The following is a 21571-nucleotide window of genomic DNA, read 5'->3' as shown; positions in this document are numbered from 1 at the left end:
TTCTTCATTCTCTACCTGAATGGCTTGCCAAGGAAACATTTAGATTTTTTCTGAGGTCCTATTGGACACTGTTTCTTTGAGCTTTACTACACGCTGCCCATTGAGTGCTATCCTGCATTGAGCATTCCGGCCACAGAACCTCTTGGGCCAATCTGACATTTGGCTAGACGCTTCTTCGGATTATAGAGGCTCACAATCAACTGTAGGTTCGAGAGATCCTTGGTCGAGGGATCAGAACGTGAAAGTTCCAATCGTTTGATTCGTTCCTTTACTCCACCTAGCGGCTAGAAATAGAAATAGTCGTCAAGAGACATTGCTTCATTATGTTTCATCTACCTACACACCTTTACAACAGGTGATGCCAAGTATTTATTTCATTCAATAAAAATTTGAAGGACATCCGCGACTTGATATATGCGGTTGAAAATTTAAATTTTCTTTAATGATTTCGCTGCCGACACAAGCTAACAAAGGTGTTTGATAGTTAAATAGAAGCTTAGGACGAGTACGGGAGAAGCTTCAATCATTACGGAGCCCGAAATATTTCCAGTAGATGCAAATCGTAGTTACTGGAGTTAGAACACGGACGGTACACTAATTGATTTTAGTCATTGTTATTCGGAAAGAACGGCTGCAGTCGATCGGCACGAACTTGTTTTACGAAGGGTCTGTACAAAGATAAAGCTAAGTATTTGACGGTTACCTTATCAGTCAAAACATACACATACACACACACACACACACACACAACTAACTCGTTTATTATCGGTAAAAATATCATTCTATTTATAAAAATATGATAAAATGCGTATCTTACCCGAAATGATACAGAGCGCATGTTTCGACTTCAGGAAGACTTCGAAAAAGGATAGAGCAGACAAATTCTATTTCTGTGTATTCCGATTGCGATGCTGTGTTCGCTTCTAGAAGTCAGAATACGAATCCCCGCGCCTTAAAGCCGTTCGAGGAGACCGATATAATCATTTCAAAATTGCTCATTTTCTCTACCTAATTCATTTCGCACTATTTTTCAAATTAAGGCTGAAACAACAGGCACCACAATGGTACCACTATTTCCTTCAAGTACCTTCACGATTATCGGGTAACAGCCCAACACAGTAAAGCAAACGGATCTTGGACGTTATTTGCAATTGGGTTAATGAACGGGTCTCCTTGTTTACGACTGTAATCGTTGGTAAGGGATCGCTTGGCTTGACGAGTTTACAAACGATGCTATTCATTGATGAACGAAATAAAATTGTTGTCTTGATTGCAGTAGTCCTTTTCTAATCGTTCCTATTAAATCATTTGACCTTCAGGAGGTCATATTATGTCATCAAAACGTCATGACTGACATAATATTCATGGAATGGCATGATTTTGTCAAAAGCGAACTCGTTCAACATTTATATTAAAAAATCAAGCTCTAGTAAAGTTTGGAAAAAGCCTTTAACATTTTATCTTTTCAGATGTTTAGCACTGGGGCATAATCGGATAGGTTTATTAAATAGTTTGTTGAGCTAAGTCATTTACAGAGGAAGCTGAACCCTCTGGGTATCGGAATACCCAATATGCGTGAAGCGTCGTGCACCGAGGTGGTAGAAACAAAAATGTCCGCTGTTTCTTCTCTATTATTCAACAAACAGCACGAAATGGTAACTTATGGGGTAGTTTTGTGTTTCACGTATTACACATTCTAATGCTTATGTAAATAAACTTGAGGTTGATTCTTGAGGATGCAATTTTAGCAAATTGAAAGGTATTAAACTTGCGAAACAATAAATCAATATTCGTTCCTTATTCTTTTTTCTCGTACTGACATGAATAAGTAACCAACAAAAATATATATTTGAAAACAATTAGATTGAATTTGGACAGTCTTGTTACTGCCGCTATTGGCACAAGCAGATGATCGTGATACAGCTCCGATACGGCATTGCGGTAGCCTAAAAATACGCAGCCAACACGTAAAATATTTGTATAATCAATGCTTTCTTTATGGATGAAAAAGATAAAATGAAGTTTAGAGGCTAAGGTAAGATAGGTAAACACTTGCCTTCGAACGAGCAATATCCTTAGTGACAATCAGTTTAACGACGAGAGGCCGATCTTCCCGGTCGTGTTCCAGACGAAACCCAACACTTGGCGGCCGATACTTACAGGCGATAGGCTTGTAGAAATTCATCTGCGGTTGCTTCGAGGATCCGAAGTGTTTTTACATCGGCATAATGACTCCTGCTTACTAGCAGCAATATCGGCAAGCCATATAGTTATTATTATTCTTATAATACAAGTCAGCTCGAGGAGGTAGCGGTGGGCCAAGGCTGGCTGTATAAATTTACCTAGCTGATCCACAGTCAACCGCGAAAAATCCCACATAGGTAGACGACATGCTAATTATCGGCAAGATCGGGTAGCAAAAAACGCAGCCAAACCCGTTATGGAATTCTAGCCACGTCTAAAAAGAGGAAAAATAAGAAAGAATGAATCTTTGCTTGCCATACTCCGGAGCAGAGCCGGAGAATAGAAAACAGAAAGGGGCGAGAAAAAGGACTACCTTGCGCATACAACGGCCAGAGTTGACGCCGATTTCACTACAAAAACAACAAAAAAAGACGACTGAGTGGACCTTACTTTGCTTTTTCAAAAAAGATTAGTCGTAATGGAAGGGCAAAAGGCCTACAGTGTAAAATCATATCAAATGAATATTAATCAGAATCATCAAAGATAAAAAAAACTACGAACAATAATCAAGCGTAGCAAAACGCAATGTGGGCCAACAAGTCCCCATTGCGCTGTCATCTGCGCCCAATAAAATCATTACGCTAGATAACACCCTATACGGGTGATGTACCGATGTATATATACTAGAAAAGCGAAGTGCTATAACTAGTAGGGGTCCGAAGACGGGAACCAAATCACCCTGCTAATCCTGCCGAACCCATTGTATAGAACACTACAGATGGGAGATAAAAAAATCCAGCAAGAGAAAAACTTCTGCCATAGTGGAGAAAACCGAGATTATCTACCGGCGAGCAACAAGGAAAAGGGATAGAAACAAGCCGCCACAGGCCGAAGCAGGTGACGACGCACGAGCGTCGAGAAACAAACGACAAAGGAGTGATAGCTAGTATAAGAAAACTAAAAGAGACAAGAGCAGCAATAATAATTAAGAGCAACAAACATCTTAAAAATATCTTTCGGTGCAAAAAATGCAAGCTGGTACAAACTTCCATGCACCAATAGCAGCACGCTAACGAAACACTGCAGCTAAAGCACAGAAAAAGAGGCAAAAGATATTAGCTATCCACGAATCTCACCGCAAGGCACTGAACCTCAAGCAAAATTAAGACTGTTTAAATGACAAAAAGGGTGACGCAGTGCTTTGGGCCATGCCAAGCCTAATGGTAAAAGAATAACGTCTTGCCGGGAGGTGGGTCTACGTAGAACCCGAATATAAACCTATAGTGTTCCACATCGCCAAACACTAAGATACTAAAGTGTAATAATGTTTTTACAGCCTTTAATGGAAAAGTAGGAAGATGCAAGGGATGCAACAAAATGGTGCTGGTGGTTCGAGATTTCAACGTGAGAGAAACAACTGTTAAGACGGTCGAGGGTGGTCGAAGAAGGTAAATATAGCCGAACTAGCAGCCGGGCAGTCACAACCTATTTTAATAACAACCCTTCAGTTACGTTCGAAATAGGTCGCCAGCTTTCCACCATTTGGAGATGATGACACAAAGGAAGAGGCTCCGAATTGAAAGCTTGTCAAAGAAGCATCACACAGCCACCCCATGTACACTGGAGACAGGGTATGGGAATATCGAGTATGAGAGGCAAGGCACCAGCTAAGCCCTATAGCGCGCCGAAAGAAATGACGGAGATATGCCTAGAGCATAAAGAAAATCTGGAAAGCAGAGATATCTTGATACCATTCAAAGCTGCGCTTGACCATATGTTGTAATTATACGTGTCGTCGTGCTTAAAAAGACTTGCAAACCGGCCGCAACAAACCGACACAGAAAATCCAACAGACGCCCTCGCGGCGTGAAATACTCGTCGACGGCCATATTGGCGGGCGAAGTTTAGGCGAAGCAGTCTAGGAAAGTCAAACGTCTTTAGGTAAACCATAAACAAGTTATCGCGTGAGTAAAGACACCTTGTGGATTGATAATGGCCCATATTGGCTCTCACTGGAAAGTCGAGCAAACCTTCCATACCGTCCAATCTGGCCACCAGGGAAAATCGATTCTTAAAAGCACAATGAACAAAAGACTAACCTTCTAATTCAATGATAGAGCTGTTATATATAGTAAGATGGAAGTCAACATGATCGCCAGAGCGCCCGAGAAATCGACGGTTTGTCATTCCTATAATAACGTTTCGAAGTTTTGAGAGCTGGAGGCGTGCAAACAATAGCGCACGCGGATCGCCCAGTCGTCGTACTGATAATCTGCAAAAAAGGCGTAGATAACTCTGCACCGCTGATATTCAGTAAAAGGGAAATATAAGTGGCAAAAGAACCAACTAGGAAAGTGTGATAATAGTTATGCAACATTATACCAGAGGACTCTTAGGGATGCCCGCAAGTTATCTGCTGACAATAAAGAAAGGTAACGGAGACTGATGTGCGAGGTGTGATGCACAAAGGCGATACATCCCTCCTTTTATAATCCCATATTTGGGGCGCTTGAAAAGGATTGGATACTGTCAAAATGATATAGGAAAGCATGGCAGTATTGGTCGCCGGTATAATTAAGGGCAAACAAGGAGAATGAGGAACAAGTTTATGGCGGTGCAAGATTAGATCAAAATAAAAAAGAAAGTGCCCCTGGGACGCAGGTTGGCCCAGCGAAAAAGAATAGGGTTACTATGAGTCTCAAAATGGTTGATTTCGATAACACGACTAACAGGTAGAATTCGTTACGTCTTCACGCCAAAGGAATAACAGTTTGCAAACATTCCCGATGCACGAGGGCAACGAAGGAGCATAACTGATATTTATTATTTCGGAGCGAAACAAGGTAGATATGACAAAAAGTTATTACAAGTGTATGCGTGTAGAACGAGTATTTTGACCTCGTTATTGAAATACATTCAGTTTTAAATATATTGAACAGCCGATTCATCTAGATTTTATCTAAATCTAAATATATAATTATAAATTAAAAGAATGTTTAATTAGAAAAGATATGAATGAAGGTTATTAACCTTAAAGTAGGTTGAATGTTCTTCGAAATTGAAGTGGAGGTATGATAAAATCCCCAATACGCGGTGTATGATCGAAGATGGTGGATCTTCCTTTTCCTGATGGTTTCTATGAAACAAAGCAGCAAATTTAGTCTCAAATATAAAGTAAATATTAATTGATATGACTTACATGACGTACTACAGGCATTAAGCTGACACGATGGTTGTTAAGCTAATCATCTAGAGCAAAAAGTTACATTTCATTAAAACTTTGAACAAGTTATGAGGCAGAAACATAATATTTTAATTGTATACTTGTATATGTGGTAAACATCTCGATGGTGTGCTTCTCAATCCTACTCGAAACTACCAGAGATCACCACTACCAGAAACTACCAGAGGGTAACGAGAAGATAACTGAAAAACCTTGTAATACAACTATATGTCTGCTTCTTTTTAGTTACGTGTATAGTGCATTCAACATAAACGAAAAATCCACTTATTTATATATATATATAGTAGTCGTAGTAATTCCTCTGTACCTTAAGATTCACTTACTTACTACAAATGTAACACATATATTATTACCGCATCATTATACCTTATTATATCAGATACATTATATCAGATAACTTTTAAACTACTCGTTTATATGAATGATTCGATCGAGTGACAAAAGCAGTCTTAGTTAGGTTTTATAAGGCTATAGTTTTTCCTCAATACAACCTCACTAGATGCTAAGAAACTTTCCACTAGTTTCCTTTTTATAATACCTTTTGCAAGTTTAATTAATGAAATCGTTTTTTTTGGAGAAGCATTTTGCTACATTCTCTTCAAGTTATCGATCACTTTCAGTATCTTTGCAAAATAACACGGGTACTTCTTTTGACAGTTATTGATTATACTATGTTTTGCATGTTCTTCCGGCCAGAATGCAGAAGTTGTCGCAGTACCAATAGAATACGCGCGAGTTTCACCTCTTGCCCTGCCATGCCAATATCTGCCTATAGAGATACCGACGTCAGCTAAGCTATAACTCAAGGTTTCTTTCTAACCTGTAGTGCTCTTACCTCAGTCCTATAGAAATCAAAATAGTCCCCGGATTCTTTGGTCTGCGTCCACTTTCGGGCGGCAATAAGCTACCGGGCTTTAAGTAAAACCTCTGAATTAGCAGAGTAATATATGGTTGTAAAAGTTTAAAAGTGACGAGCTTTTTTGCGAAATACTTATTGTAACTTACAGGTAATAGATCGGGGTCTGTTCCTCGTTATTGCTAAAATTCATAATGCCAGTTACCATCAGCTAACAATGAAATAACTTCGATGGCAGATAGTGGTGATCACCGTTATAACTCTTTCGTTACGAGTAAAACAAATAGGTCTCTTTTACAATTAACGACTTTTAATGTTCCATTTAATCACGCTTCATAGGCACAGAGATGACCCTTCATAGTTCAGCAGTGCTATGTTTACTCGCTACCTCGTACATTTTTAGGTTCCATTTGTTGGCTGCCGGAAAGGTGGAAATCACAGTTAGATGCAGCTAGAGAAAAGTAGTAGCAGATATGAAAAAATCTAAGAAATTTCGTTTTGCCATTTGGGAAAAATTACTCACTGTAATACATGTCGTTCTGAGTCTTCTCTTTTGATAAAGGAAAGCATCAAATAGTGCCCCATTATAGGTTTAACTACTTGACCAAATTTACTTAGCAGTATAATTATCAGCACTACGCATCAATAGGGTAAAATCCACATAGGACTAAATAGTGTAAATTAGGCGACTGTACAATTGTTGTCCTATGTTCGCTAGAAATGCCAACGTACAAACCTGATAATGAGTGTCAAAATAAATAGATTTCCACATACGCCAATAACAACAGTAACGTTGGACCCGTAAGCGACGTCAGATGTGGTCGAAATCGGAATGGCGTCCCGGTGCTTCTTTGACGGAATGGCGGCAAGCACAACCAGCTGCAAAATCAACATTTTTCAACTGAACGACAACAGTGGATAACGTTTTAATCGACAAATGCAGTACATTTAGTATCCTTTAATTAAGCCTGACTACGTTGGGAATGCCTGATTAAAAATTTCGGTCGACAGTAACGAATTAATAAGGGGCTCGCTTGACAAACTGTCGCCGATGTTGTCTAAGATTTTCCGGGAAAGAGCTCAGTAGGCGAAACAAAGCTTTCCCTTTTTCAAAGAATAATTAATAAATATTGCCACACAAAACATACACACTATATAGGTCCTTACAGGTACAGATAAAAGAAAACGCATAAAAGGAATCAGAATATTGATAAATTTTCCAAACCCAGGTAATACACCTGTACACATGGTAGCTAGAAAGAATGTCATAGAATCGCTGGGTTTCCCAATCCAAACTGATTTTATCTGCAACAGCCAGACAGCCCTGGACCTTTCGTCCCTGCTCTCTCCTCTCCTCTCCTCTCCTCTCCTCTCCTCTCTCTCTCTCTCTCTCTCTCTCTGTAGATCTTTTAAAATGCTAATGAGTAACAAAGGACTCGTCTGTTGAGCTCACCCTACAAAACCAACATGCGAGATATGCCTATAATCCTTGCAATATAAACATTTTGTTTGTATCTACACAGAGAATTGATTGATTGATTGACAAAGTTATTAAACTTCCATCAAGTTTAGTATGCAAGCACGTGTGCCTTACAAGCTAAGAGTCAAATACTTAAGCACTGAATCGTAGAACATTTTAAGTCGGACAACGCTAGCGATCAACAGAAAGGATATGGTGTCAAAAATGTGGGTCTCAATCCTTTCACGAGAACTTGTTCATATGTACTGAGCATAAGTTAATGAGGAATCAATGACGTAAGACACTTAAAGTAGGCGCGATTGAATACAAGCCGATTATTTAATATTTTCATATATAATACATTCACTAGACAGCTTAGCCAAGGAGCTCAACTGAAAAGGTATCATTATATTGTATATACACTCTCATGCTAAAAAACTACATGTGGTAGTACTTTACACCACGAAGAAAACTCCCGTCACCCCCTCCTCTTAACTTTGTTATACGGTCCCCACATCAGCAAAAACATGTACTGCTGACTTATTTTTAAGTGTGTTGATGAATAGTTTTTAAACGAGAGCACTGTAATTAAATGATTGTTGTCGTCATTATTACTATTGTCATTCTATTTTTATGTTATTTTTTTCATTACGAGCAGATGAACCCCGCTGGATATAAATTGCCATTACCATGACGTCCTGCTGGTTTAAAAAACGTATTTCATTTTGTATTCCTTTAAAGACGACTCTGGAGTTGACCGGGTGTGTCAACCGAAGCTTTATAAGGTATTGTAACAGAAAAAAAAAAATAAGCCCTTAATAAAAGCTGTTTACGTCGTTCACCTTCTAACAGTGAGTGCTATGGTCGGAGCTGGTTCAAAATTACATTAGTAAATCAAGTTCTAAACTTCATTAGTATGCGTTTATGTTTTTAGAGCTTTTAGTGGAAACACGGCAGTCCAAAACGAAGAGCTACCTTCTCACTTCAAATCCCTGTGGACTTTCCTCGTGCGTTACCTGTTGTGACCATCACAAGCCAAGATACTGGGCGTTCCTTGCATTCTAACACTCAATTTTGTCACCATTATGTCAATATGACAATCCGAAAGCAGCGTTGATGTTTGCTGAGTATATGATTCCTTCTGGTCAATCGCGCAATGCTTGATCCTGTTTCGGGCAGGTCATTGGCGATATTTGTTTCAGTTTGGTGTATGGGCCGTTCGTCTCTTGCCGCGTCAAAAGGAAAAATACGACGACAATGCATCGACGCAGTCAAGCAAACTGACAGCAGGGAACGGAGAAAGGGTAACAAAAAGAAGTCCTGGTAGACGCACTGGTGGCGAGTACATTATTGGATCACCCCAATTTCAACAACGCCACACGTGAGTGCTACACACGTGAGTACGCCTACGCGTAACGTATTACAAAGTAAACGTTTAAAGGTCCGAAATTCACTATAACATGGCAAAGAATTTTGTAAAAGACCTACCCAATACCATTTGTTCCTGACTATTAGAGCGTATAACGTCTAAGTAGTCGTTTAAAATGCTATTATATCTGATGGAAACTACACATGGTAAATTTTCAACGAGCGCAAAAAATATACACTTCATCGAACGGGATCTACAATATGGGCGAGAATCAACGTAGATACTAAGAGTGCAATCTATACATTGTAGACTATTATAAACAATGGATGCAATAAACGCTAAGCAGGTATAATATGTCACGTTTCTTAAAATTCTACTAGCGTAAAATGTATGTAGTACAATTAATTATCCTAGCGAGATATATATATATATATATAAATCAATTGTTGCATTAACTAAAAAGTCATTATTATTATAAAATGAACTATCGAAAAAAGACCTGCTATTCTTTACCTCGCTTTTCAAGCAGACACCTTCTATAGGCTATGAAACGCCGTGAACTCTCATTACAGGCCCTTATTCCCTGGTTATGTAAAAATAGGCAAGCGTCGAATTTTGTGCAGGAAACCTCGCAGGATTCATATATAGAATCACAGCTCTGGGCCTGAGGTGCAACTGTGTAATGCGGTGCGCGACATAAAACGGATCGTAACTCTTCCGTAACCAGCTTAAGAGATATCTCAAGAACTGAGCTCATAGGCGCTACTTTTTAAGTGGATGCCATTTAGCCAAAACAGCTTTACCTTTAAAAAGATCAAGTCTTAACACAAACGCCAACCTGTACCTTCCGTACCATTTGGTGATCGATAGTTGTTATTACTATCGTGGCTTCTTCATAATTAAGCAAAATTAGGTTTATGCTCTTCTAAATCAAGGTCTAATTCAGTACGACAAAACAAAATGTACAAAGATCTATACCTTTATTTGTGGTTCCAAAAGTTTAAAAGAACGTATTGACAGACAAATGAGTAGACGATCTAGATATTAGGAGATAGCCATCTGTTCTCATCTAGGCTGGCTAAGACGGGCAACGAGTACTGCTAAGTCAAGGGACCATGCTATGTCTTTAACCTATCTGTCTCTATCTTAGGTAGGACTTTCGAAAAGTTACGCAACCTAAAGGAGAGATTGCACATATTCATTATAGGGATAGTATGTAAAGTGTAGACAAAGCAATGCAACCATGCGAAGATCTCTTATTTACTAAACGTATTAAAGAGTAACGCACGTTTCCTGAAGAGGACACTACGGTATGTTTACACTAGATAAAAAAAGTAGGCTATTTCATAATTCTTCGCTAAACAATGTTCATCATTAGCCAATGAGACCTGTGACCTCCTGCAACTCAATACAATTTAGAACATTTTAGACTTTCTGTTTACTATTTAAAATGTTATTTCAAAAGAACTTACATCTTTGTGGTACTGGTAAATGTTTAAGTTTTTATGGGCATTATAACTTTTATCAGATGTACGAAACAACTATGGCGTAGAAACAAGGACGGTAAGGAAGAAAGCTAAGGAAAGCTTCGTACACAACCCTTTAAGTAATTCACGATCGAATTGGGTCCTGATTCATCTTAGAAGCATTTATTATCTAGGAGCATATACACGAATGAATTCATTAGAAGCGGTATGCGGTGTTCCCTGCCGCATCGGAAGGAAAACCCTCGAGTTGGAGCCTAGTATCATCTCCTGTGTTTCATTGGTAAATCAGCTTTTTGCTGAGCCTTAGTCTATCCTATGTGACCTGATGTTCTGCTTCTAACTGACGGCCATACTCGTCGCCTTTATCTTTCGCGCCTAGCAGAACATAACAGCGTGCGACCAGGAATGGAAGACGTTGAGGCCTGATGCTTTTACTAAAAAGGGGCGAAGTATGAAAAAGTTTCCATATTTGATATTGCAGAGAAGCACATGAAGCCTTTTTGCACCCATTCGCGAGGAGCCTCCATCGCTTTAGAGAGGGTATCAGACCGATAGCGACAGTATAGAACAAACAAAGAGTATCGAACGCCACAAGAATCAAACAGTATCACCACGCACCAAGAAACACCTTTTCATTGAAGCCATTTTGAGCAACAAGGCATAGTGAGTGATACCGTCCGACGTTTCGTGAAGGGCCGAACACCTGAACAAGTATTTTGCCATACACGGAAAGATTCGGGAAAGTTTTCCGCCATAGAGGAACCGAGGTTACGGAACCTGTCTATGAAAAAATCAATGCAGACACCGTCATCGCTATATAAATAGGTGTTCTATACGTGTCCTAAATAAGTGAGAAGCGATTTGTTTTCGTAAATTGCAGAAATCGCTTATCGGTGTTAAGTTTGTTCGAAGGCAAGTTCTCTTAATATGATTAACTTATATTATACAGTATGACCCAAAGACGATATAAACAGCCCATTTAAGATGGCGTTTCACATGTAAAACAAATAACTGATTTGCAACGGTAAATACAAATAGTAATGGTTATTAATTGTTAGTAATTATATTGGAATAAAGCTAATAGCGATGACCATGTCACCCTTGTTTTGACATTAGCGTGATAGTGACAACTATGATACTGGCCTGTCCCATGCTTAGAGTGAGTCCTGCAAAATGAAATTAACTTCCTTTAGATTAGGTAGGTAGTAGATAATGTCAAAGAGCGGCAGAGATTGCTTCGCGAACTTGAGCTACTTCTATGGGGTCTTTCACTGCCGCAAGCCCAAATACTTATATAGTATAAGAAGATTCTCGATGAAGATACAATATAACCGCTGGTGATATAAATTTCACGTAATTAACTGTTTGGAAACGTGTTCCTCAAGAAATGTTATCTCTTTCGTTTGGAACGTATATATAGACTCTGTCTATATATACGTTCCAAACGTTCGTGCAGTAACGCGTCAGAAAAACGTTTGAGAATCAACGTACTGAGTTGTCAAGAGGCAAGAGGCTTATTCTCACTAATACGTAAGCGTACTCTGTACATTTAATACTTCTCGAAAATATTTTCAACGCCATCGTCTAATGGAGCCTTGACATATTGGCAATGGGAAACTCTGAGCTGAATTTATGCCACGCCAGTTGGAGACATTCTCTTTCAAAATGCAGAAAAACACAAGTAAATATCTAACTTTTTTTTTTTTTTTTCCGATACAGATATTTAGGCGATTAACGCGTCTTATGGTCGTATAAAACGTTGATTTAGACCCAAAATAATAAGGAGTCAGTTACTACTACTTTGTTTGAATATTTAGCATGGACTGCACGTATCCCTTAAAATATTCTAGCACAACATTGCTCAGAGCAGGTATAACGTTATATCGGAATAGTTCACGGAATCAAACAATGGCAACGTATGGAAAAGTATTGCTTATAGAACGGATTGTTCAATGAAGTGTACCAGTTAATACAGCTCCGCACAAGCTAAATCTGTGTGCGTAGATTGTCCTTCAGGACATCTGGCATTCGAAATCATGTTTTAGGACCTACATTAAGGCCTACAAGGGATACTTTATATGAACGAGGTATAACCGGCCCTATTGCCTATCCTGGGCTTCCGTTCAGACCCTTCGTCTGTGAGAAGCATTGAGTATTCACCTGGTTATTCTGATCTATTGGCAAACAACTCAATCGGAATAGGCGGATCATGACCACATCAGAGAGCAGTGATTTAGGTGAAGGGTTTGGTGTAAATTTTTTCACAGTTATCAGGCGTTTGTCGCTTCAGACATTCATCCCCGACGGCAAACATTTCTCTCAACAGATTTGAGAAGAAGAAAATTACGTTTGGTTTGCGTCGGCAATCGTCAGAAATCAATCAAATGCAGCTTTTGAATTTTATCAATCCAAGTACAACTCTTGCGCATATCTATTTCTAGTTCAGAATGGACAGATGCGATACATTAAACTGTCTGTAATATCTAAATTTTAATGGAAAAGCGCCTTTGTATACATGAAGAAACGTATCGATCATAGTCGGACAGTTAGACATAGATATCAAGTACCGAGTTCGTGTGTACGCCACGCATAGGTAGTGCTGTTGTTGATCAGATCTGTTTTTACTATAAGTCCAGAAATAATAGAGCATATGCTTTGTTTTCGATCGTTTAATACGAAATGGAATACGTTTAATACGAATAAGGTTAGCCTATTGCAATTGATCCAGGCTTAGGACACCGTAGACGGGACGACTGGAAACAAATGTACAGGGTAAATATCTTCGGAGCAACGTCGTCGAAACTTTCAAGCATCATTTCACCATTTCTATGTAAATGCCCATGTTCAGAGTATTGGGTGTTTCATAACTATTCGGGTCCATTGTTTCTTGTTTCGAACTAAGACGAGCTAAATACAGCTGAGGTTTGTGTTCGAATAGGAAGCATAGACGATCTACGGGTGATATTTTTTTTTATAGGGGGCTAACATTTTTCCAGACCAGTACGCCCAAACAGGGGCATAACGTGGGTTAAATTGGAGACTTACATTTACAAAGACAGCTCGCATTCTGTGCTATGTAGTACTCACAACTGAGCAGGAAATTGGTGAAAATCAAGCACGCATAAAATACCCAACTTATCACAGCTGAAGTACATATGTCAGAGCTTGCAAAAAGCCCTATATTTTCTTCGTGGCAGGGGCAACATGTGCATAAAACACCACTCTATTTTTTCTTGAACTTTTGCAGACTCTGGATACAATACAATACGTTTTTATATGGAACGATATGTCCTCACACCCGCGATATTATGCTTATTAAATACATAGCTTTATAATTAGTACTATGCATATATATCTATAATACAAATCCAATATGGACTTTCCGAGCAAACAAAAAAAGAAACGATGTTTGCTCTATTTTTACGTTGAGTGTACATTTTCATTCCCATAAAAACAGCCTAGCTATCTCAAGCATGTAACGGTAATCTGGAATAAATCAATGATGCCATTATATATATAAAAAAAAAAAAAAAAAAAAATAGTCTAAAGATTTGTTGTCGCGCCAAAGGCAAATAAATCGAAGTGAAGCAAAATACCACGATACCAATCATTTCAATGTTGCCGTTTCGGTAAAACCATTACTTGACATTTGTCCCACAAGTTATCCAAAAACTTAACCCTGTAAGTCTTATTCGCTTCCATAGGCAACTATACATTGTTGTAGACTCTAAAGAGAAAATCTAAAAAAAACAAAAAAATTATTTGTAGATGTAACAATACGGCTAAAGCCACAGTTTGTTAAGAGAAAGCTGAAGGCGACCGTCGTAAGTGACCGGGTTAGCCTCTATCGCCTATACTTTGTTATTGGCCACCTGAAATAAAATAACAGAAGATCGGTTTCGGTTTTTTAGCTGGACGTGTTGTTAACAATTCAATGCTAGCTAGTGCATAATCAACAACTATGTATTACATAATAATTACTTTGCTATTGCTGGGGCTTCTTCTTCCATGAGCCTTGTAGTAGATCCGTTCTCAGCATATCTTGTTGCAGAAATGTCGTGTAATATTAAATGAACTCGGCTGTACGAACAACGCTAGACAAATCCGCTAACGCGACGAGTTTTTTGCGCTTATTCATCCTGAAAACAGTAGATTGCATCGTTCTTCAACATAAATATGGGATTTTCGTTTAATTTTTAAGCATATAAAGTAGGGTTCTGAAGACTTGTTAATTAGATGGGTTATGTCATCCCGCAGAGGCGTTATTGATCGCAAGGCTTTACGTGAATATTGAAGATAAAATATTTCAAAGGCCTCACGTTAGAAAATGCGGCCGTATGTTGAAGAGCTATGTAGACGGAACGTAGACGTAACGCTACGTTGTTACTTAACGCACAAGTATTTTCCAAGTAAGTTCTTACAATGGGTGTTTGGCAATTTTTGTACTAAATCTTAGTTTACATACTGTGGACATAAGCGGGCAATTACCAAACCGTATCTACGGAAAATCTTTTGGTGGTTTCAACCAGTACAGTCAATACGCGCTCAAGGAGTCTATTCATACCGACTCCAATCATGATGAACAATAATAAAACCTTATCTAGCCGCAATATTAGTTCAGAAATTCCCTGTGCCATAATATTGAGTAGGACAGCCTCTGAAAGGACGAGTCTTCACGCTACGGTACAATACGATAGACGCTGTGTGAAAAGTAATAAACATAGCCGTTATTCATTTAAACACTAAATTACGTAGCAAATATCGACCCAACTAAAAAGCAGTTATCATACCATTCACAAACACGTAACTGTATATGCACAAAGACGATTTGATCATATCAAAATCAACAATATGTAAAATCTACATACGCCGAGTATGTATTTAAATGCACCAGGATAGACCGCGTACGAAACAGGATCTGGATCTAGAGCGAAGATGCCATGTAACCAGTAGAACGCAGTGCAGAAGTACCCGAACTAAATCTGCGCTCAATGGAGCTGCTGAAGTGGTCCAAAGATGTCGCTAGCATTGCGCACGTAAACAAGGCTAGACCCCCCGGAACCTAGACGTAACGCTATGTTATCGATGACTGCGGAACAATTGGATCTATTCGCCAGCCTGCAGATCCGTTCCCCTACAATAACAAACGTAATTACATAGTTACCCGAATTGGACGCCGCTTTTCTCACGCTATTTTCGATTATTCGGATTAAACAAAAACCTCTAACCAATAACGACCCCCAATTTGAGTGCGGTCAGTAACACACGTTGGAACGGTTACTTGGTCACATAAACGCTCACAACTGCGTGTGTCGGTATGTACACACAGGAAACGGGCTTATTCTAACCGGGGCAAATCATATTGACCAACCTAATCCAGCAACTCATAGTAGCCACATGGGTTTTCACGGATATCGGCGCCATATACAGACGGCAAATCTAAAGAATGATTTGCAATAGGTCCAGCTTCTATATAGCACAAAAATACCTTAGTATAATCCGATTTATCGACAAATGATCAATTCAGCAATCGATCTTGTGGGAGTAGGGAAGAAAATAAGTAGCTATTGCCTGTAGAAAGCACTACGTAAGTCTATTCAGAGTAACCTTATGTGACACAAAATGTTTTTTGGAAGGCAGTGGTTCCTTGTGGTGCCTTAAAATCCTGAACGGAGCTCAGTGATGGACAATGGAAAGGTTCCTTAGATACATCATTTCATCATCCAGAATTCATCATTCATCACACAGAAATGGAGCACGGTTGCCACGGGCCATTTATCACACCTTCACCATATTGCTATAGCGACACAGTATGAAGTCACTCGCCAGTATCACCATTGACAACTGTAGTTTTGGCAGCACTAGTCCCTTTAGTAGCAGGTGCAGTGGAAACCGGCTTGCAGAGGGACGACGACGAAGAAGAGGAGCAGCATTCATAAAATCGTATACAACCATAACGTGTAGGCGAAACGGCTGAAATGATCAGGCTGGCGGGAGGGTAAGTCATACAACAGAGGTCAGCGTGACTCGTTACCACAATGGGCAAGTTCTCTTTTTTTATGGCTAACAATAGCCTACTTCGATGCGTCGCGTCGCGTCGCGTCGCGTCTCGTCTCAATTGCGCACAGAAAGCGGTATGCCAGCCTGGTAGTTATATTAGCGCCCACATATTCTATGTATCAAGCTTTGTCCGCCGCCAAAGCAATCTAATACAGTTCAAGCTGATGCTGCCAGTGAAGAGGGCCTTGATAGTCCTGACGCATCGCAGTGTATATCTCATAGAGACGCAGTACTGTCAAAATAACGTACCGTACAGTATAAACAAGCTCCGAAAGACGTTTAACTACATTGAAACACTACAATGAAATTTTAACAACTGTCAACTATACTTTGGTCCGACAGAAGATCGATAATTTCCACTTTAATTACTTAAAGTCATTGTGGGGCACATGTCGAGCAACTAATCAAACGGAAAGATTCGTTCTTTTTTTTTCCATTCACAGTGAAAAAGAGGATTTAGCGGAGGGTCGAAACCCTTTTCTTCTGGTTGTTTTTGTAACAGCCTAGTATCGCCGCTAGAATTTAGACAAGATAACTATTATACGTGCGACTTACGAGCAGTTACCGAGAGCTTAACTTGGTTCTTATCTCCTTTTCTGTAGCCGCCTCAGGAAAGGCGATACGTGCGCAGGCGCGCGTGCGCCTGTCTATCTATAGATTGGACGCTTTCCAATATGCCTAGTTATCAGTTCGTCGACAACTGAATATGTACGGCAACGGTTGTTGTTTCGGTCCTTTCTTATCCGTTACCTATCAGTGCTAATCGAACTGATTTACTATGACAAGACTGCTTTCACGAAATACATTTCTAATACATGATACGTTGAGTTATCTATAGCCAGCCATTTTAAAGCTGAAACGAAAGTAAATCCCTTTTTAAATTATCAAATAGTACTGGTTTAGGTATGATAGCGCCACGCCATTTTTGCCGTGCTAACACAATGCGCCCATCGCCGTTGAAGCTCTGTAGTTTCCAACGAAGAATTATGGTAAGCAATCTCCATTGAAGCGAAATGTTTACCATCCATGTTCTGCAGATAGTGAAATAGATAGTAATCTGATGGTTCAAGATCCTATCTAGGTTCTCTCGATATTTGTCAAGCAGTTGAAAACGTATGTGGCTTGACATCCGCATGGTGGAAGACAACCTCTTTGTTCACAGTTTTACTCACGCGGTATCGTCGTGAGGTTTACACCGGTTTGCGTCAATTCATGTCTAGTCAATCATTTATTCGTGTGGCTCAGAGCAGTTTAATGGTAAGTATTTAGTTGCCTGGTGATATGGTGCCTACTCACGAGTGGGTCTTTATAATAATTTATATAAATTATTATAATTTAATTAATTTTTTGCGCAATTGATCAGCTACTACGATCAGAATCTTTCACATCGAAATTTTTAAAACGAAAGCGACAGAACCATCCTTGGTTGCTTCTTCTGATAAGACATCTTGATTATACACAGAATATTTTTTTTTTTTTTAATAACTTTGAGCAGTGTTAGTAACAAACTGCAAAGTGTAATGATTTTTTTGCAAAAATATCGCTTATCTTTGAAGCGTACTGCCTTGAGTCTGAATCAAAGCATCTTAGCAATTTTAGTGCGTATACTACTGGCAAATCTCGGCCTTCAACATACCATCGATAAAAGCTTCACGCGACTTCGGCTGTGGGAGATATGTCACTTTAAAGTCATCTAATTACTTTTTTTGACAACCATATATCTTCAAGTACCGTTGCTTCGAATAGTATAAAGTAAACAAAAAATGCCGGATTCTTAGATGATGACGTAATTAGTAAAGCTTCGTACGACAAATTGCTCTTCTCATTGATTATCTACGACAGCAATTGCCGTAGCGGTCCAGGTTCAGTTTTGATATAAGGGCAAACGGCAAGTAAGTGGCACGCTCAATTAATAGCGGACTTTTGTCTTGGGCGTCATTACTAGTACATTGTAACAACGCGTACCAATAATATATTTGGTCCCAGGTATTCTCCTTGCTATCGCTAACCAAGAACAAGTTGCGGTTCGAATAAGGCAAACTTCTGCGGATTCTGATGCGTCGTTACTAGAAATCCTTCAAGTGATATGCCAGCCTGCAGAACTCTTGACTACTACCGCATTTACCATTCTGAGCAACAGATTGGGACGTTGGAAACAGCTTTCGATGTTTACGGTTTGTTGCGCTAGCACCTGCTCAGGTTTGTCAAACCTGCTATCCGTTAGGCCCACAAGTGTGAAGCGGGCAGCGCAAGGACATGAGGCCCCTCTACTCAAGGCAAGCACTACCTAGAACGGCAGAATACTACGGACGTGTCCATAGGGCTGGCGAGCTCATGTACGCATTCACACATCGTAAAGGGCTTTAATTAAAACGCGTCGGGTTGTTGTTTAAATTCAAGATGTCAAGGATTTGTGCCAGCGTAAGGACTTTGTGAATCACTGTACAACAGCGTCGCCACCCTCCTTGGTCCTTACAAGCTTTCGCGCGGCTATCGGATGCAGCGGTGTGCAGCTGGAACTGGACGCTTGACAGGGCGAGTCATCGGCGTGCCCAGTAGGTCAAGACTCCGTGTGCCAGACGTCTCAACGTGAGCAGCAACTAGATTCGATGCTCTATCGTGAGACGTTGCGGATGCGAGGCTGCTGATAGTGCCGGCATAAGTTTTAAGAGACATTAAACGGTGGATGTGGGAAAAACGTAACAAGAAAAGCCTCCTCTAGACTAAACACTGCTAAAAAGCCGATGTCTTTGGATATGGTTTGGTAACTGGATCCAAGTTGTTTGGACTCAAAGGAGCAGACCGCCGATCATGCCCCGCCAGTCCAGCAAGACGAGTGGACACACAAACATGCGAATCGCTGGGCGCTAAGCGCCAGCGTATATTTCCGCTGTATCTAAGCATACAGGTCGCCGAAGCTCGAAGCCCACCGCGTCAAGCGTATGTATTTCCACGTCTGCTCCCATTGAAAAGATTCTGCAGTTAGAAGGTCGATAGATTGCAATGGATGACGTTAATAGCCGTGGATTTACGGCAGACTTAGCAACACTGACGTTGGTCACGTGCGGCAAGCGTTACGGCACGTACCAAAATGCGTTCAATACTTCTGTCGCTATACAGGAACAAGCTGTGGCCTAAATAAATCTCATTTATACCATCGCAAGCATACGTACGCTGATCGAGAAACATCGCATATTGTATCTTACGTAACTCTTTCCTAGTTATTTTTGTGTCCTCTACCAAACGCCACTTTTGCATCTGGCTCCTTTAGCAAACTAGGTAGAACAGATTCGTGGTTTCGCCTTGAACTCATTGAGCCACTTAAGCTGTGTGACGATTGTCATTGGGCAAGTATAGCAACAAAGAATCAACTAACAACTGTCTGAAACGCAAAGAGATTTGAAAAACATAAAACATGCGATCTCTATTTAAATCGCACAAGGGGATAAAAGATGAACGGTAGAACGAGCGATAATTAGAATCACACAAAAAGCATTTTGGGAACAAACGATAGTTTATTTTACCGCAGAAAAGTCAGGAGGATCAATACGGTTATCCATCGTCATCAGGATATCACATTTAGAGTGTCGTCCGACCCAATCTCGGTGGTTCAGTTTTGCAAAATGCTGAAATCCTAAATCAATATCAGTTGATCTAAACAAGCTAAATAAATCCAATTGCTTGCAACACTCTCTCAGCTTAGCCTTTTCTTTTTAAAAATTTTTTTTGCTTCTAAATAGAAATACAATCGTTTGGCTGTTTGAAGCGTACTACGCGTAGCAAAAAGATGGAAGGCAGTTTTTCCCATCTTACCATAGAAGTACTATGTATTCAAAAATAAATGAGGTTTAGCGGGGCTGCGTTTATTTATAAGAACTTTGTTTTTCTTTATCTTCCATAAGACTGCAGCGCTGGCTGCAGTCTCATTGAAGTCTTGTATGGCGGTTCGTATATTCGAATGCTCTCGAGTATGTCACTGCAGTAAACCCTTACGATTGAGATTTGTAATACACATACGATCACAACGTTTCAAACATGAAAGAGCCTAAGATTATATAAGCTTTGAAATTCACGTTCCTACTTACAACATTGCATACGCATGCATCTACTATGTTCATTTTTCTTCTACAGCAGACTGAGTATAAAAAAATAGATTGAAATCTAAAAAATGAGATTGTCAAAACATTATGATACAGGAAAAAGAATGAGGTTATAAATAATCATAAACATAACTTCACTTCGCTGCTTTACGATTGTTTATATCTATCGTATCATGAGCTGGTTTTGACATATATGCCGAGGAATCTTCATGTGTCTGTAGTCTATAGGCGCCCTGCTTTTATCGGATGAATAGTACGAGAAACGAAAGCGTTAATCGGTGTTTCTCTAGTCGTCCAATAGACGCATTGTTGTGCTGACGCGATCCACTCCAAAGTAACTATGCGCGTCAGAAGATAGGAATTCGATGGGTTACGCAATGTATGAGTCGTCGTCGTCGTCGTCGTCGTCGTCGTTGGTTACGCCAGTCGCTTCGGCCTTGGACTTACGGGGATAGGATTCAGGCTAACAACAGATATTTAACGATAATTTAAATCATTTTAAGCCTGTTAGGTCCGCACACTGTTGCGATCACACCGAGGAACGTCGATTACTCTGAGAACTGCTACTCAACAGATTTTTTTTGTCTCTTTTCTTTTTTCCGCTGCTAAAGGATGTGCTCAGAGCAATGGGGTACACTGCAGGGATTCTGCGTCGTTCAAGGCACCTTAGGCAGTAGAATGATTATGGTCAAATATTAGTTCATTATCCGTAAATCCTTCAGCCCGTTAGACGTAAACGTTTACTCGAAAAATATGCGTCACAATTTGACACTGCAGAACTATGCGAGACTTCAACTAATACTCATAAGTCA

General features: G+C 39.8%; 1 protein-coding gene and 1 long non-coding RNA gene across 10 annotated transcripts; one reads left to right on the top strand and one right to left on the bottom strand.

Moving 5' to 3' along the window:
* Positions 1 to 1430: 1430 nt before the first annotated feature.
* On the bottom strand, positions 1431 to 17416 carry LOC111258817 (uncharacterized). Of its 9 annotated transcripts, none has more exons than XR_015310297.1 (8): positions 16088 to 17202; positions 15468 to 15733; positions 14581 to 14738; positions 7059 to 7163; positions 6264 to 6340; positions 5215 to 5320; positions 2057 to 2242; positions 1431 to 1946 (listed from the first exon to the last, which is right to left on the bottom strand). XR_015310297.1 is itself a non-coding variant. In XM_086967605.1 (8 exons), the coding sequence occupies exons 4-7, from the start codon at positions 7054 to 7056 to the stop codon at positions 2182 to 2184; spliced, it is 273 nt and encodes a 90-aa protein (XP_086823731.1). In that variant the 5' UTR covers positions 7057 to 7163; positions 14581 to 14738; positions 15468 to 15733; positions 16088 to 17202; the 3' UTR covers positions 1431 to 1946; positions 2057 to 2181. The 9 variants fall into 9 exon arrangements, 7 of the variants coding, with proteins under 7 accessions (XP_086823731.1, XP_086823727.1, XP_086823728.1 ...); XM_086967605.1 differs by having other exon boundaries at positions 2057 to 2235; positions 7021 to 7163; XM_086967601.1 differs by lacking the exon at positions 6264 to 6340 and having other exon boundaries at positions 2057 to 2235.
* Positions 17417 to 17577: 161 nt separating this feature from the next.
* On the top strand, positions 17578 to 20356 carry LOC111258820 (uncharacterized). The gene is made up of 2 exons (XR_002679208.1): positions 17578 to 17916; positions 18646 to 20356. It is a non-coding gene; the product is annotated as an uncharacterized LOC111258820 (long non-coding RNA).
* The last annotated feature ends 1215 nt before the right edge of the window (positions 20357 to 21571 follow it).

This window comes from Varroa jacobsoni, unplaced genomic scaffold (assembly GCF_002532875.2).
Source record: "Varroa jacobsoni isolate VJ856 unplaced genomic scaffold, vjacob_1.0 scaffold_267, whole genome shotgun sequence".
Lineage (NCBI taxonomy): Eukaryota > Metazoa > Arthropoda > Arachnida > Mesostigmata > Varroidae > Varroa > Varroa jacobsoni.
The sequence above is the reverse complement of the archived record's forward strand: the minus strand, read 5'-3'. Positions and strand labels throughout refer to the sequence as shown.

What these genes read in the sequence shown, in the direction of transcription:
- LOC111258817 (XM_086967600.1), bottom strand. Translation starts at nt 8,827, where the DNA reads ATGGTGACAAAATTGAGTGTTAGAATGCAAGGAACGCCCAGTATCTTG. An exon ending in GCTTGTGATGGTCACAACAG is followed by an intron (nt 7,164 to 8,759) that starts GTAACGCACGAG and finishes TTGATTTTGCAG; the next exon opens with CTGGTTGTGCTTGCCGCCAT. An exon ending in ACGTTACTGTTGTTATTGGC is followed by an intron (nt 5,321 to 7,058) that starts GTATGTGGAAAT and finishes TTTGTTTCATAG; the next exon opens with AAACCATCAGGAAAAGGAAG.